General features: G+C 46.5%; 1 protein-coding gene across 1 annotated transcript in view; it reads left to right on the forward strand.

The window, feature by feature from the left end:
* Positions 1-264: 264 nt before the first annotated feature.
* Positions 265-18,426, forward strand: part of LOC122946020 (major histocompatibility complex class I-related gene protein-like) — a 31,430-nt gene continuing 13,268 nt past the window's right edge. The window contains exons 1-2 of the mRNA XM_044305304.1: positions 265-466; positions 16,976-17,239. Coding sequence (XP_044161239.1) covers positions 409-466; positions 16,976-17,239 — 322 coding nt within the window. The 5' untranslated portion in view covers positions 265-408. The remainder of the gene's footprint in view (positions 467-16,975; positions 17,240-18,426) is intronic.

Consider the following 18,426-nt stretch of genomic DNA (forward strand, 5'->3'; position numbering starts at 1 on the left):
AACATCAGTCTTGATAAATCTCCCTCAGTGTCTTTGTGTAACATCTCTTAAATGTTGTGCTTGTCATTCATTTGTAAGTCAGTCTGACTAAGGGCCTCCCTGCTCTGAAAGCTTCTAAATATAATATTTCCCCTTTACCAAAAAAGGTCTAATAATCCTTATTCTTTGTTATATTTTGTGCATTACAAAAGGCCCTACGTATTTTTATTTAATTCTGCTGAATCATGTCCAACTTTCACTTTCACTTTCTTGCAGTCCCTAAGCCTTCACTCTGCCTGTTAACTGCTTATCACCCACAGATTCATTTTGCTGTTGGAGAACATTTAAGAATCCCCCAATGAGAGCTGATCTATTGTGTTTTACACTGTTACAGCTTTATGTTCCTTCCTGGTAACGTTATGTCACAGGATGGAGAACATGTGCTCTCTCACCCTGATACTTCTGAGCTTGTCTGGAGCGTATTCAGGTGAGTGGAAATCAGCCAAATACTATATGCAGACACAAGTGTTTTCAATTGCATAGAAATATCCCGATGGTACCAGCAGTGTCGGACTGGGGTGCCTAGGGCCCACCAGTAAAATGTATTTTGGGGGCCCACCGTACAGATACATTCACATATTACCTGCTCACACAGCAGCAAGATGCTACCAGGTGATTGAATATGGGGGTCCCTGCAGGAACTCTGAGAAGGTCGGTCCTGGAGAGAAGAGGACACTGGTGGCTTTCCTCTATACCTAGAAGTCATCTCAGCTCTGATCGTGTCATTTAGTGCCCCACATGGTAGTTATGCTCCCTTAGTACCCCCACACAGTAGTTATGCTTCTTTAGCGCCCTCTTCACAGTAGTTATGCTCCCTTAGTACCCCCACACAGTAGTTATGCTTCTTTAGCGCCCTCTTCACAGTAGTTATGCTCCCTTAGTACCCCCACGCAGTAGTTATTCCTCTTTAGCACCCCCACGCAGTAGTTATTCCTCTTTAGCACCCCCACGCAGTAGTTATGCCTCTTTAGCACCCTCTCATAGTAGTTATGCCTCTTAGTCCCATCTGCACAATCGTTATGCTCATTTTGTACCCCCAAACAGTAGTTATGCTTCTTTAGTGCCCACACACAGTAGTTATGCCTGTTTAGCACCCCCTCATAATAGTTATGCCCCCTTAGTCCCCTCCGCACAGTGATTATGCTCATTTTATACCTCCACACAGTAGTTATGCATCCTCAGTGCCCCCACACAGTAGTTATGCCCCCTTGGTCCCCTCCGCACAGTCATTATGCTCATTTTGTACCCCAAAACAGTAGTTATGCTTCTTTAGTGCCCCCTTCACAGTAGGTATGCTCACTTAGTGCCCCCACACAGTAGTTATGCCTCCTTAGTGCCCCCTCACATTAGGTATACTGCCTGTGTCCCCCTCACTGTAAGAATAACCCCTTAGTGCTTCACTCACAGTAGTGCTGCTCCTTTAGAGCATCCCCTACAATACTTCTGCTCCCTTATTGCCCCATCACAATACTGAAGCCCCTGTAGGTTTGAGGAAATAAAAATCAATACTTACCTAGCCTCATTCCTCCGATGAATGGGTCACATCATCCTCTGGCTTGTGCTCTAGATTTTTTGTGATTTGGGAGTCATGGTCCCAGCAATTTGTGAGTCACACTGCAACCCTGTTCAGTTCAATGGCTGCACTGGTACAAAGCAATATTGGGTAGTTTGATAGGTGAGACGGCCAAGACTGCTGTGTAGCCCAGCATAAATGGCAGCAGTCCATCAAGCATATAATGACTATTTTCAGACACAGGGCCCAGCAGTTGAATTTATTCCAAGGCCCCACCACAGGGGTGGTATTTAAATTCTTAACAACAGTTTCCTTAATTGGTGTACGGGATGCCTGTGGTCTGGTGCTCTGAGGAAATGATTCTTCCTCTAGTAATCATAAACAAATTGCAAAGTCAGGCTATTGTGCAACTACAGCTCCTGGTTTGACCTGAACAATGGGGATGGTCCTCTGGGAGATATTGCTTTACACACAGGAACAGTACCACTCAGCATCTCTCTGTAAACCTTACAAGTGACTAGAGATGAGCAAAGTTCTCAAAAATTCGATTCGGCTGCTTCAATGAATTTTACAATAAAATTCACATTGTGATGAATTACTTCGTCATGAAGCAAGTTTCTTTGTAAATAGCAGGTGCAATGACAGGGAAAGGTGATTGCACTACCCCCCCCCCCCACCATTGAACCCCTCAGATGCCGCGTTAATCGCTGATTGAGCCATCTGAGATCCATATTAAAGCATTTTAGTGGTTTTCTTGAAGATCCAGCCGGAAATCTCACGCAGTGCGTGATGATATCATCACGTCCGTCGGCTGGCATGATGACATCATACATCACCATGCACAAGATTTTGCTTGGGGCCTTCAAGCAAGATGGTAGCGGTGGCCTCTTCGCACTCAAATGGATGAGATAAATATGCCTCCTGAAATACAGTGGGGAAAATAAGTATTTGATACACTGGTGTTTTTACAAGTTTTTCCCCCTACAAAGAATGGAGAGGTCTGTAATTTTTATTGTAGGTACATTTCAACTGTGAGAGACAGAATCTAAAAAAAAACAAAAAAAAAACATTGTATGATTTTTAAATAATTATTTAGCATTTTTTTTGCATAAAATTTGTATTGTATAGAAAAGCAGAACTTAATATTTGGTAGAGAAACCTTTGTTTGCAGTTACAGAGGTCTGATGTTTCCTGCAGTTCTTGACCAACTTTGCATACACTGCAGCAGGCATTTTGGCCCACTCCTCCATACAGATCTTCTCCAGAACTTTCAGGTTTTGGGACTGTTGCTGGGCAACATTGAGTTTCAGCTCCCTCCAAAGATTTTTGATTGGGTTCAGGTCTGGAGACTGGCTAGGCCACTCTAGGACCTTGAAATGATTCTTACGGAGACACTCCTTAGTTGCCCTGGCTGTGTGTTTTGTGTCATTGCCATGCTGGAAGACCCAGCCACGACCCATCTTCAATGCTCTTACTGAGGGAAGGAGGTTGTTGGCCAAAATCTTGAAATACATGGCCCCATCCATCCTCCCTTAAATACGGTACAGTCATTCTGTCCCCTTAGGAGAAAATAACCCCCAAAGTATGATGTTTCTACCTCCATGCTTCACAGTTGGAATGATGTTCTTGGGCGTGTACTCATCCTTCTTCTTCCTTCAAACACGGCGAGTGGAGTTGATACCAAAAAGTTATATTTTGGTCTCATCTGACCACCTACCTTTCTCCCATGCCTCCTCTGGATCATCCAGATGGTCATTGGCGAACGGGCCTGGACATGTGCTGGTGTGAGCAGGGGAACCTTGCATGCCCTGCAGGATTTTAATCCATGACAACATAGTGTGTTAATAACTGTAATCTTTGAGACTGTGGTTCCAGCTCTCTTCAGGCCATTGACCAGGTCCTCCAATGTAGTTCTGGGCTGATTCCTGACCTTTCTCAGAATCATCCTTACCACACGAGGCAAGATCTTGCATGGAGCCCCAGACCAAGGAAGATTGACAGTCATCTTGTGTTTCTTCCATTTTCTAATAATTTGCTCCAACAGTTGTTGCCTTCTCACCAAGCTGCTGGCCTATTGTCCTGTAGCCTATCCTAGGCTTGTGCAGGTCTACAATTTGTCTGTGGTGTCCTTAGACAGCTCTTTGGTCCTGGCCATTGTGGAGAGGTTGGAGTGTGATTGATTGAGTGTGTGGACAGGTGTCTTTTATACAGGTAATGAGTTCAAACAGCTGCAATTTACACAGGTAATGAGTGCAGAGTAGAAGGGCTTCTTAAAGAAAAACTAACAGGTCTTTGAGAGCCAGAATTCTTGCTGTCATACAATGTGATTTTCTGGATTTTGTTTTAGATTCTGTCTCTAACAGTTGAAGTGGACCTACTATAAAAATTACAGAACTCTCCATTCTTTGTAGGTGGGAAAACTTGCAAAATCTCCAGTGTATCAAATAATTATTTTCCCCACTGTAAATGCAATTGACTGTCTGACCAGAAACAAATATTATCATACACTGCGTCCCTTGAAATAATACACAGTCCAGTCACATTATTATGACCACTTCCTACTATCGATTTCGGCAGCGTGTAGCTCATGGAGGAAGTCCTACGTGGTGAGCTGGCTTGATGGGTCTATAAGTTGCGTGATGTCTGAACACATATCCTTTGTTTCTGTTATGGGTAAAAAGGACAGTTTATATGAGTTGTAAAAAATGATGATTATTGGCTTTCAAGACAAGGGTTGCGATATTTCTGAAACTGCTCAGTTTGTGAACTGTTTTCATGCTCCCGTGGTGAAAGTGTATCATGAGTGGACAAATAGCACCATTACGAATAAATGACATGGAAACTGTGGAGCACCATGTGCCACTGATGCGGGAGGTGAACGTCGGCTACTAAGGTGCGTCAGGGTGGACCGACACATCACAGTTCAGCAGCTCACCTCCAAAATGAAACAGGGGGCTACCAGACGTGTGTCTAAAACAACAATTCAGAGAACCATACTGAGTAAGGGGCTCTATAGTAGACGGATGGTCCCTGCATCTTTGCTGACAAAGTTGCATCAGCAGAAAAGTCTTCTATTTACATGGCAGTATCAGAATTGGACCTCTGCTGATGGGCAAAGGGTTGTACTGTCCGATGAGTCACGTTTTCTGCTTTATTGAATGGATGGAGAGAAACATCAGAGAAGAAACACCCTGCAACCATTGATGGAAGAACACAAGCTGGTGGTGGTAGCTTTATGGTCTGGGGAAAGTTTTCCTGGCATTCTTTGAGCCATTTATCCATGTCAAAGGCACTCTGAACTGATTTAGGAATGAATCCATTCTTGCCGATTCATGCTGATTGACTTTCCTGGGTGGATAGGATCTTCCAGCAAGACAAAGTGACATGTTACACGGCTAGAAATGTATGACATTGGTTGGAAGAGCAAGACCAAGACTTCCAAGTACTAATTCCCTGATTCCCCAGACTTGAGTTGAAAGCAACTGAGCATCTTTGGGACCATTCCAACACCGTGTTCGCGCTATGGATCTTCCCCCCACCACACTTCAGCAGCTGTGGGATGTTCTGCAGTCAGCGTGGCTCCAGATACCTGTGAGTTACTCCTAGGCCGTCTAGTTGCTGTCCATTCTGTATGCAGCAGTTAATCTGGATATTAGCTGCTGGTCATAATAATGTGACTTTACTGTGTATGATACACTGTGCTTCCTGAAACAATTCATACATAGGGCCTCGTAAAAATCAACGTATTGTATAAATAGTGCCTCCTTAAAAAATATATACATAGTGCACCTTGAAAATAACTTATACCCTGTGACCCAAGATAGCACTATCTCCCCCATGTAATTTAAATTTGAATACAATTATGCCCCAGCTTTTTACACAAACTCACACACCTATACACATTACACAAACATTACAACACCCATATAGTATATATATATATATATATATATATATATACACACACAACACATATATGCATACATTGTCACATATAATTTCACAGGTTGCATGCATATATACACAGGCGCTCAGTTACACACATATCTACACTTATCTTTTTGCAGAGAGATGAAGTCTAGGTCTGCAGCATTCCCATCCTGTTGTCCCGACTGATGAACATTGTAATGTTACAGCAACAAGACGCTGTTGTAACTTTCTGCAGAAGGGCGAAGGGAAGGCAGGATTTGGATCTGCCCTACATGCCAGATAAGAGAAGTGATAATGTTGGATACTCTATAAAGCCTGCATGCTTGGAAGAACAGCCATGGATATTGGGAGTAGGGATGGGAGAATTTCATACTGTGGTAATGGGAACAATGCTGGAAGGCACACTCAGGTACCTCAGCTGGGTGAGACAACTAAAATCCAGAGAGCGGCAGTAGTCTTAGCAAATCATAGCTGAGACAGTTTTGTTTATTAATTCTGGGCTGGATTTTATTTGGATTGGTGGGTAGGTTTGATAGTGGGATCTGCCAATCCACACCCTTCCGGCACGGGTATTACCTTCTAAGACATTCTTCAGATACATAAATGAAAAAAGGAAACTAAAACAAGGAATTACCAAATAAAAAACTAAAAAAGGAAAGTATATGGAAGAAGATAAAGAACTAGCTGACTGCCTCAATGAATACTTCTGTTCAGTTTTTACAAAGGAAAATTAAGGAAAAGGACCTCCGTTAGGAAGGAAGACTAATGAATCTTTTGATGCATGTGTCTTTACAGAGGAAGAGGTTCTAAGTCAGCTTTCTAAAATTAATACAATTAAGTCACAGGGGCCTGATGGGATACACCCAAAACTATTAAAAGAGCTCAGCGGTGAACTAGCAAAACCATTAACAGATTTATTTAACCAATCATTGGGAACAGGAGTCGTCCCAGAAGATTGGAAATTAGCAAATCTTGTGCCCATTCACATGAAAGGTAGTGGGGAGGAATCGGGCAACTATAGGCCAGTAAGCCTGACATCAATAGTGGGGAAATTAATGGAAACCATACTTAAGGAGAGGATTGTGGAACATCTAAAATCCCATGGATTGAAAGATGAAAAACCACATGGGTTTACTTCAGGGAGATCATGTCAAACTAATCTTATTGATTTTTTTTGATTGGGTGACTAAAATAATAGATGGCGGAGGTGCAGTAGACATAGCTTATCTAGACTTTAGTAAGGCTTTTGATACTGTCCCACATAGAAGGCTTATCAATAGGGATGAGCGAACTCGAACTGTATAGTTCGGGTTCGTACCGAATTTTGGGGTGTCCGTGACACGGACCCGAACCCGGACATTTTCGTAAAAGTCCGGGTTCGGGTTCGGTGTTCGTCGCTTTCTTCGCGCTTTTGTGACGCTTTCTTGGCGCTTTTTGAAAGGCTGCAAAGCAGCCAATCAACAAGCGTCATACTACTTGCCCCAAGAGGCCATCACAGCCATGCCTACTATTGGCATGGCTGTGATTGGCCAGAGCACCATGTGACCCAGCCTCTATTTAAGCTGGAGTCACATAGCGCCGCCCGTCACTCTGCTCTGATTAGCGTAGGGAGAGGTTGCGGCTGCGACAGTAGGGCGAGATTAGGCAGATTAACTCCTCCAAAGGACTTGATTAACTGATCGATCTGCAGCTGTGGATCATTGAGCTGCTGATCCTCAATTGCTCACTGTTTTTAGGCTGCCCAGACCGTTTGTCAGTCACATTTTTCTGGGGTGATCGGCGGCCATTTTGTGTCTTGTGGTGCGCCAGCACAAGCTGCGACCAAGTGCATTTAACCCTCAATGGTGTGGTTGTTTTTTGGCTAAAGCCTACATCAGGGTGAAGCTGTCACACCAAGTGCATTTAACCAGCAATAGTCTGTTTATTTTTTGGCCATATACTACATCAGGGGCAAGCTGCGCCTGTCACCAAGTGCATTTAACCCTCAATGGTGCGTTTGTTTTTTGGCTAAAGCCTACATCAGGGTGAAGCTGTCACACCAAGTGCATTTAACCAGCAATAGTCTGTTTATTTTTTGGCCATATACTACATCAGGGGCAAGCTGCGCCCGTCACCAAGTGCATTTAACCCTCAGTAGTGTGGTTGGTCAAGCTATCACACCAAGTGCATTTAACCAGCAATAGTCTGTTCATTTTTTGGCCATATACTAAATCAGGGGCAAGCTGCGCCCGTCACCAAGTGCATTTAACCAGCAATAGTCTGTTCATTTTTTGGCCATATACTACATCAGGGGCAAGCTGCGCCCGTCACCAAGTGCATTTAACCCTCAGTAGTGTGGTTGGTCAAGCTGTGACACCAAGTGCATTTAACCAGCAATAGTCTGTTCATTTTTTGGCCATATACTACATCAGGGGCAAGCTGCGCCCGTCACCAAGTGCATTTAACCCTCAGTAGTGTGGTTGGTCAAGCTGTGACACCAAGTGCATTTAACCAGCAATAGTCTGTTCATTTTTTGGCCATATACTACATCAGGGGCAAGCTGCGCCCATCACCAAGTGCATTTAACCAGCATTAGTGTGGTTATTTTTTGGCCATATCCCAGTCTAATTCTGTCACTAAATCCATACCGGTCACCCAGCGCCTAAATACTAGGCCTCAAATTTATATCCCGCTAAATCTCTCGTTACCGCTGTCCTGTTGTGGCTGGGAAAGTTATTTAGTGTCCGTCAAAGCACATTTTTTGTTCTGGGTTGAAATACAATTCCCAATTTAGCAATTTAAAAATTTAGTGGTTTCTGCTGTATCAGAGCTATTTGAAATCTATCCCTAAAAGGGTATATAATATTCAAGGTGCACATTGGGTCATTCAGAATAACTTCACACACACCCGCTACTGTGTATTTCTAAGTCTAATTCTGTCACTAAACCCATACCTGTCACCCAGCGCCTAAATACTAGGCCTCAAATTTATATCCCGCTAAATCTGTCGTTAGTGCTGTAGCTGGGCGAGTTATTTAGTGTCCGTTCAAGCACATTTCTTGTTCTGGGTTGAAATACAATTCCCAATTTAGCAATTTCATAATTTAGTGGTTTCTGCTATATCAGAGCTATTTGAAATCTATCCCTAAAAGGGTATATAATATTCAAGGTGCACATTGGGTCATTCAGAATAACTTCACACACACCCGCTACTGTGCATTTCCAAGTCTAATTCTGTCACTAAACCCATACCTGTCACCCAGCGCCTAAATACTAGGCCTCAAATTTATATCCAGCTAAATCTGTCCTTAGTGCTGTAGCTGGGCGAGTTATTTAGTGTCCGTTCAAGCACATTTCTTGTTCTGAGTTGAAATACAATTCCCAATTTAGCAATTTCATAATTTAGTGGTTTCTGCTATATCAGAGCTATTTGAAATCTATCCCTAAAAGGGTATATAATATTCAAGGTGCACATTGGGTCATTCAGAATAACTTCACACACACCCGCTACTGTGTATTTCTAAGTCTAATTCTGTCACTAAATCCATACCGGTCACCCAGCGCCTAAATACTAGGCCTCAAATTTATATCCCGCTGAATTTGAATACAATACATTGGGCCAAATAATATATTTGTTGTTGTGGTGAACCATAACAATGAGGAAAACATCTAGTAAGGGACGCGGACGTGGACATGGTCGTGGTGGTGTTAGTGGACCCTCTGGTGCTGGGAGAGGACGTGGCCGTTCTGCCACAGCCACACGTCCTAGTGTACCAACTACCTCAGGTCCCAGTAGCCGCCAGAATTTACAGCGATATATGGTGGGGCCCAATGCCGTTCTAAGGATGGTAAGGCCTGAGCAGGTACAGGCATTAGTCAATTGGGTGGCCGACAGTGGATCCAGCACGTTCACATTATCTCCCACCCAGTCTTCTGCAGAAAGCGCACAGATGGCGCCTGAAAACCAACCCCATCAGTCTGTCACATCACCCCCATGCATACCAGGGAAACTGTCTCAGCCTCAAGTTATGCAGCAGTCTCTTATGCTGTTTGAAGACTCCGCTGGCAGGGTTTCCCAAGGGCATCCACCTAGCCCTTCCCCAGCGGTGAAAGACATAGAATGCACTGACGCACAACCACTTATGTTTCCTGATGATGAGGACATGGGAATACCACCTCAGCATGTCTCTGATGATGACGAAACACAGGTGCCAACTGCTGCGTCTTTCTGCAGTGTGCAGACTGAACAGGAGGTCAGGGATCAAGACTGGGTGGAAGACGATGCAGGGGACGATGAGGTCCTAGACCCCACATGGAATGAAGGTCGTGCCACTGACTTTCACAGTTCGGAGGAAGAGGCAGTGGTGAGACCGAGCCAACAGCGTAGCAAAAGAGGGAGCAGTGGGCAAAAGCAGAACACCCGCCGCCAAGAGACTCCGCCTGCTACTGACCACCGCCATCTGGGACCGAGCACCCCAAAGGCAGCTTCAAGGAGTTCCCTGGCATGGCACTTCTTCAAACAATGTGCTGACGACAAGACCCGAGTGGTTTGCACGCTGTGCCATCAGAGCCTGAAGCGAGGCATTAACGTTCTGAACCTGAGCACAACCTGCATGACCAGGCACCTGCATGCAAAGCATGAACTGCAGTGGAGTAAACACCTTAAAACCAAGGAAGTCACTCAGGCTCCCCCTGCTACCTCTTCTGCTGCTGCCGCCTCGGCCTATTCTGCTGCTGCCGCCTCGGCCTCTTCCTCCGCCTCTGGAGGAACGTTGGCACCTGCCGCCCAGCAAACAGGGGATGTACCACCAACACCACCACCTCCGTCACCAAGCGTCTCAACCATGTCACACGCCAGCGTTCAGCTCTCCATCTCACAAACATTTGATAGAAAGCGTAAATTCCCACCTAGCCACCCTCGATCCCTGGCCCTGAATGCCAGCATTTCTAAACTACTGGCCTATGAAATGCTGTCATTTAGGCTGGTGGACACAGACAGCTTCAAACAGCTCATGTCGCTTGCTGTCCCACAGTATGTTGTTCCCAGCCGGCACTACTTCTCCAAGAGAGCCGTGCCTTCCCTGCACAACCAAGTATCCGATAAAATCAAGTGTGCACTGCGCAACGCCATCTGTAGCAAGGTCCACCTAACCACAGATACGTGGACCAGTAAGCACGGCCAGGGACGCTATATCTCCCTAACTGCACACTGGGTAAGAGTAGTGGCAGCTGGGCCCCAGGCGGAGAGCTGTTTGGCGCACGTCCTTCCGCCGCCAAGGATCGCAGGGCAACATTCTTTGCCTCCTGTTGCCACCTCCTCCTTCTCGGCTTCCTCCTCCTCTTCTTCCACCTGCTCATCCAGTCAGCCACACACCTTCACCACCAACTTCAGCACAGCCCGGGGTAAACGTCAGCAGGCCATTCTGAAACTCATATGTTTGGGGGACAGGCCCCACACCGCACAGGAGTTGTGGCGGGGTATAGAACAACAGACCGACGAGTGGTTGCTGCCGGTGAGCCTCAAGCCCGGCCTGGTGGTGTGTGATAATGGGCGAAATCTCGTTGCAGCTCTGGGACTAGCCAATTTGACGCACATCCCTTGCTTGGCGCATGTGCTGAATTTGGTGGTGCAGAAGTTCATTCACAACTACCCCGACATGTCAGAGCTGCTGCATAAAGTGCGGGCCGTCTGTTCGCGCTTCCGGCGTTCACATCCTGCTGCTGCTCGCCTGTCTGCGCTACAGCGTAACTTCGGCCTTCCCGCTCACCGCCTCATATGCGACGTGCCCACCAGGTGGAACTCCACCTTGCACATGCTGGACAGACTGTGCGAGCAGCAGCAGGCCATAGTGGAGTTTCAGCTGCAGCACGCACGGGTCAGTCGCACTACAGAACAGCACCACTTCACCACCAATGACTGGGCCTCCATGCGAGACCTGTGTGCCCTGTTGCGCTGTTTCGAGTACTCCACCAACATGGCCAGTGGCGATGACACCGTTATCAGCGTTACAATACCACTTCTATGTCTCCTTGAGAAAACACTTAGGGCGATGATGGAAGAGGAGGTGGCCCAGGAGGAGGAGGAGGAGGAGGAGGAAGAGGGGTCATTTTTAGCACTTTCAGGCCAGTCTCTTCGAAGTGACTCAGAGGGAGGTTTTTGGCAACAGCAGAGGCCAGGTACAAATGTGGCCAGCCAGGGCCCACTACTGGAGGACGAGGAGGACGAGGATGAGGAGGAGGTGGAGGAGGATGAGGATGAAGCATGGTCACAGCGGGGTGGCACCCAACGCAGCTCGGGTCCATCACTGGTGCGTGGCTGGGGGGAAAGGCAGGACGATGACGATACGCCTCCCACAGAGGACAGCTTGTCCTTACCCCTGGGCAGCCTGGCACACATGAGCGACTACATGCTGCAGTGCCTGCGCAACGACAGCAGAGTTGCCCACATTTTAACCTGTGCGGACTACTGGGTTGCCACCCTGCTGGATCCACGCTACAAAGACAATGTGCCCACCTTACTTCCTGCACTGGAGCGTGATAGGAAGATGCGCGAGTACAAGCGCACGTTGGTAGACGCGCTACTGAGAGCATTCCCAAATGTCACAGGGGAACAAGTGGAAGCCCAAGGCCAAGGCAGAGGAGGAGCAAGAGGTCGCCAAGGCAGCTGTGTCACGGCCAGCTCCTCTGAGGGCAGGGTTAGCATGGCAGAGATGTGGAAAAGTTTTGTCAACACGCCACAGCTAACTGCACCACCACCTGATACGCAACGTGTTAGCAGGAGGCAACATTTCACTAACATGGTGGAACAGTACGTGTGCACACCCCTCCACGTACTGACTGATGGTTCGGCCCCATTCAACTTCTGGGTCTCTAAATTGTCCACGTGGCCAGAGCTAGCCTTTTATGCCTTGGAGGTGCTGGCCTGCCCGGCAGCCAGCGTTTTGTCTGAACGTGTATTCAGCACGGCAGGGGGCGTCATTACAGACAAACGCAGCCGCCTGTCTACAGCCAATGTGGACAAGCTGACGTTCATAAAAATGAACCAGGCATGGATCCCACAGGACCTGTCCGTCCCTTGTCCAGATTAGACATTAACTACCTCCCCATAACCATATATTATTGGACTCCAGGGCACTTCCTCATTCAATCCTATTTTTATTTTCATTTTACCATTATATTGCGAGGCTACCCAAAGTTGAATGAACCTCTCCTCTGCCTGTGTGCTAGGCCTAAATATATGCCAATGGACTGTTGCAGTGGTGGCTGACATGAAGCCTGATTCTCTGCTATGACATGCAGACTAATTCTCTGCTGACATGAAGCCAGATTGTCTGTTACGGGACCTCTCTCCTCTGCCTGGGTGCTGGGCCTAAATTTATGACAATGGACTGTTGCAGTGGTGGCTGACGTGAAGCCTGATTCTCTGCTATGACATGCAGACTGATTCTCTGCTGACATGAAGCCAGATTGTCTGTTACGGGACCTCTCTGCTCTGCCTGTGTGCTAGGCCTAAATATATGCCAATGGACTGTTGCAGTGGTGGGTGACGTGAAGCCTCATTCTCTGCTATGACATGCAGACTGATTCTCTGCTGACATGAAGCCAGATTGTCTGTTACGGGACCTCTCTCCTCTGCCTGTGTGCTAGGCCTAAATATATGCCAATGGACTGTTGCAGTGGTGGCTGACGTGAAGCCTCATTCTCTGCTATGACATGCAGACTAATTCTCTGCTGACATGAAGCCAGATTGTCTGTTACGGGACCTCTCTCCTCTGCCTGGGTGCTGGGCCTAAATTTATGACAATGGACTGTTGCAGTGGTGGCTGACGTGAAGCCTGATTCTCTGCTATGACATGCAGACTGATTCTCTGCTGACATGAAGCCAGATCCTCTGTTACGGGACCTCTCTCCTCTGCCTGGGTGCTGGGCCTAAATTTATGACAATGGACTGTTGCAGTGGTGGCTGACGTGAAGCCTGATTCTCTGCTATGACATGCAGACTGATTCTCTGCTGTCATGAAGCCAGATTGTCTGTTACGGGACCTCTCTGCTCTGCCTGTGTGCTAGGCCTAAATATATGCCAATGGACTGTTGCAGTGGTGGGTGACGTGAAGCCTCATTCTCTGCTATGACATGCAGACTGATTCTCTGCTGACATGAAGCCAGATTGTCTGTTACGGGACCTCTCTCCTCTGCCTGTGTGCTAGGCCTAAATATATGCCAATGGACTGTTGCAGTGGTGGCTGACGTGAAGCCTCATTCTCTGCTATGACATGCAGACTAATTCTCTGCTGACATGAAGCCAGATTGTCTGTTACGGGACCTCTCTCCTCTGCCTGGGTGCTGGGCCTAAATATATGCCAATGGACTGTTGCAGTGGTGGCTGACGTGAAGCCTCATTCTCTGCTATGACATGCAGACTAATTCTCTGCTGACATGAAGACAGATTCTCTGTTACGGGACCTCCCTCCTCTGCCTGGGTGCTGGGCCTAAATATATGCCAATGGACTGTTGCAGTGGTGGCTGACGTGAAGCCTCATTCTCTGCTATGACATGCAGACTAATTCTCTGCTGACATGAAGACAGATTCTCTGTTACGGGACCTCTCTCCTCTGCCTGTGTGTGTGCTGGGCCTAAATATATGCCAATGGACTGTTGCAGTGGTGGCTGACGTGAAGCCTCATTCTCTGCTATGACATGCAGACTGATTCTCTGCTGACATGAAGCCAGATTCTCTGTTACGGGACCTCTCTCCTCTGCCTGTGTGTGTGCTGGGCCTAAATATATGCCAATGGACTGTTGCAGTGGTGGCTGACGTGAAGCCTCATTCTCTGCTATGACATGCAGACTAATTCTCTGCTGACATGAAGACAGATTCTCTGTTACGGGACCTCCCTCCTCTGCCTGGGTGCTGGGCCTAAATATATGCCAATGGACTGTTGCAGTGGTGGCTGACGTGAAGCCTCATTCTCTGCTATGACATGCAGACTAATTCTCTGCTGACATGAAGACAGATTCTCTGTTACGGGACCTCTCTCCTCTGCCTGGGTGCCGGGGCCTAAATATCTGAGAATGGACTGTTCCAGTGGTGGGTGACGGGAAGCCAGATTCTCTGCTATGGAACCTCTCTCCAATTGATTTTGGTTAATTTTTATTTATTTAATTTTTATTTTAATTCATTTCCCTATCCACATTTGTTTGCAGGGGATTTACCTACATGTTGCTGCCTTTTGCAGCCCTCTAGCTCTTTCCTGGGCTGTTTTACAGCCTTTTTAGTGCCGAAAAGTTCGGGTCCCCATTGACTTCAATGGGGTTCGGGTTCGGGACGAAGTTCGGATCGGGTTCGGATCCCGAACCCGAACATTTCCGGGATGTTCGGCCGAACTTCTCGAACCCGAACATCCAGGTGTTCGCTCAACTCTACTTATCAATAAATTGCAGTCTTTGTGCGTGGACTCCCATATTGTTGAATGGATTAGGCAGTGGCTGAGGGTTGTAGTCAATGGAGTATATTCAGACCATGGTCTTGTTACCAGTGGGGTACCTCAGGGATCTGTTCTGGGACCCATATTGTTTAATATCTTTATCAGCGAAATTGCAGAAGGCCTCGATGGTAAGGTGTGTCTTTTTGCTGAGGACACAAAGATTTGTAACAGGGTTGATGTTCCTGGAGGGATACACCAAATGGAAAAGATTTAGGAAAACTAGAGGAATAGTCAAAATTATGGCAAGTAAAATTTAATGTTGATAAGTGCAATATAATGCACCTGGGGCGTAAAAACCCAAGAGCAGAATATAAAATCAGTGATACAGTCCTAACCTCAGTGTCTGAGGAAAGGGATTTAGGGGTCATTATTTCAGAAGACTTAAAGGTAGGCAGACAATGTCATAGAGCAGCAGGAAATGCTAGCAGAATGCTTGGGTGTATAGGGAGAGGCATTACCAGTAGACAGAGGGAGGCGCTCATGCCGCTCTACAGAGCACTAGTGAGACCTCATCTGGAGTATTGTGCGCAGTACTGGAGACCATATCTCCAGAAGGATATTGATACTTTGGAGAGAGTTCAGAGAAGAGCTACTAAACTGGTACATGGATTGCAGGATAAAACTTAACAGGAAAGATGAAAGGACCTTAACATGTATAGCTTGGAAGAAAGAGGAGACAGAGGGGAGATGAGAGAAACTGCTAAATACATAAAGGGCATCAACAAGGTAAAAGAGGAGAGAATATTTAAAAGAAGAAAAACTGCTACAAGAGGACATCGTTTTAAATTAGAGGGGCAAAGGTTTAAAAGTAATATCAGGAAGTATTACTTTACTGAGAGAGTAGTGGATGCATGGAATAGCCTTCCTGCAGAAGTGGTAGCTGCAAATACAGTGAAGGAGTTTAAGCATGCATGGGATAGGCATTAGGCCATCCTTCATATAAGATAGGGCCAGGGGCTATCCATAGTACTTAGTATATTGTGCAGACTAGATGGGCCAAATGGTTCTTATCTGCCGACGCATTCTGTGTTTCTATGTTTCTACCTGAGGTGATCGCAGGTGAGGCCTGCTGTAATCAGGCTGGCATAAAGCACCTCCCAGTATGTCATCTGGGGGAGAGAGTGAACTTGGGATACAGAGACCTGCTGAGGCTCTGTGTGTGGTCTCAGGAGGACTGAGGGGCCACAAGGCTGTGTAGCTGAATCTCTTCCCTGTGGGGAACTGTGCGTGGTGTAGTGACAGCCTGGAGGCTGCTGGACGATTGGCTGAGAAAGCCGCGCCTGAGACAGTGTGTGAACTGTGCTATGTAGGTGAGTCAGGGAGACACGTTATATATATTAGTTAGAGCCTAGCCGGGCAAGTGTTTAATATTTTGTGTGGATGTCACACGTGTTTAGGTGAAGCTGTGACTTCATTACCTGTATTGGCTGAAGTGTCCTGAATAAATCACAAGTTTGGACCTTAAACTTGGTGTCTGGTAAAGAAATCTGTGAGTGTGACCCCCTGAAGTAAAACGATCCCTTACAATATTTTTAAATTTGTTTTCGGTTCGTGTTGTGGTATTTACTGAATTGTGTTATGGATTCCGTTACCACGGACTGTAACGCAATTCCATGACGGAATGCAGGAGAGGACTCCAGCATAATGAAAACCGCACCGATCCGTTATACTGGCCATATACTTCTATTATGACGGAATGAATAACGTTATGGTATTCCGTGGTAACGAAATCCATAACGCAATTCAGTAAATACCACACCATGAACCGAAAACGAACTTCAAAATGTGAAATTCGCTCATCCCTAATTGTGAGGCGCCTCTATTCCTGCTTCCTTCTCTGCATATGGGTGGAAGTTTTTTCATTAGAGGGCAGGTCCACCAGAGGATCCCTCCCTTCTCTGGTGGGCCACTCCATCACAGGTTGTGCTCATGATTAATAACCAGGCAGTCCACACATATATGTGTACGCCCTTGTTTCTGATGATCATATGAGCAGTATTTTATGTAACAGTATGTTTGTCTCTCATAGACAGTCACTCTCTGCGCTATTATTCCATCGGGGTCTCAGCTCCAGGATCGGGTCTTCCTGAGTTCTCCATAGTTGGATATGTGGATGATCAGCAGATTGAACTATATAGTGGTGATATTGGCAGAAGTGTTCCTGTGGCTCCGTGGTTGAGCAGGAATGTTGGTCTTGAACACTGGGAGAGAAGGACACGGATTAGTAAAGAATATGAGGCTTTATACAAATATGAAGTGAAGGCAGCTGTGAAGAGATTCAACCACACTGGAGGTGAGACATACAATACCCCTTCAGGACTAAGTCATTTTTCACCATATGGACCAAGCCACATTTTCCAAATCTGACATGTTTAACTTTATGTGGTAATAACTCTGGAATGCTTTTAATTATATGTTTTATCTTTATTTATAAAAAATACTAAATTTATGGAAAATTTTGAAAAATTCACTATTTTCTAAATTTACATTTCTTTGCTTTTAAGATGGATAGTGATACTTTATACTATAGTTATTATGTAACATTCCCGATATGTCTACTTTATGTTGGCATCATTTTGTAAATGTCATTATATTTTTGTAGGATGTTAGGGCCCTTTCACACCTGCGTTATAGTCTTCCGGCATAGAGTTCCGTCGTCGGGGCTCTATGCCGGAAGAATACTGATCAGGATTTTCCTAATGCATTCTGAATGGACAGTCCGTCCTTCAGGATGCATCAGGATGTCTTCCGTTCCGGAACGGAACGTTTTTTGGCCGCAGCAAATAGTGCAGCATGCTGCGCTTTTTGCTCCGGCCAAAAATCCGGAACACTTGCCGCAAGGCCGGATCCGGAATGAATGCCCATTGAAAGGCATTGATCCGGATCCGGCCTTAAGCTAAACGTCGTTTCGGCGCATTGCCGGATGCGACGTTTAGCTTTTTCTCAATGGTTACCATGGCTGCCGGGACGCTAAAGTCCTGGCAGCCATGGTAAACTGTAGTGGGGAGCGGGGAGCAGCATACTTACCATCCGTGCGGCTCCCGGGGCGCTCCAGAGTGACGTCAGGGCGCCCCAGGCGCATGGATGACGTGATCGCATGGATCACATGATCCATGCGCATGGGGCGCTCTGACGTCATTCTGGAGCGCCCCGGGAGCCGCACGGATGGTAAGTATGCTGCTCCCCCGCTCCCCGCTACTACTATGGCACCCAGGACTTTAATAGCGTCCTGGGTGCCATAGTAACACTGAAAGCATTTTGAAGACGGATCCGTCTTCAAATGCTTTCAGTACACTTGCGTTTTTCCGGATCCGGCGTGTAATTCCGGCAAGTGGAGTACACGCCGGATCCGGACAACGCAAGTGTGAAAGAGGCCTTAGAAGGCTTTGAATTTTAGAGCAATTTTGAAGTAAAAAAAAAAAAAAATCAAAAACCCACTTTTTAAGTACTAATTCAGCTATTAAGTCACTTTGTGGGGCT

The sequence above is a fragment of the Bufo gargarizans genome, chromosome 9 (assembly GCF_014858855.1).
Source record: "Bufo gargarizans isolate SCDJY-AF-19 chromosome 9, ASM1485885v1, whole genome shotgun sequence".
NCBI classification, from domain to species: Eukaryota; Metazoa; Chordata; class Amphibia; order Anura; family Bufonidae; genus Bufo; species Bufo gargarizans.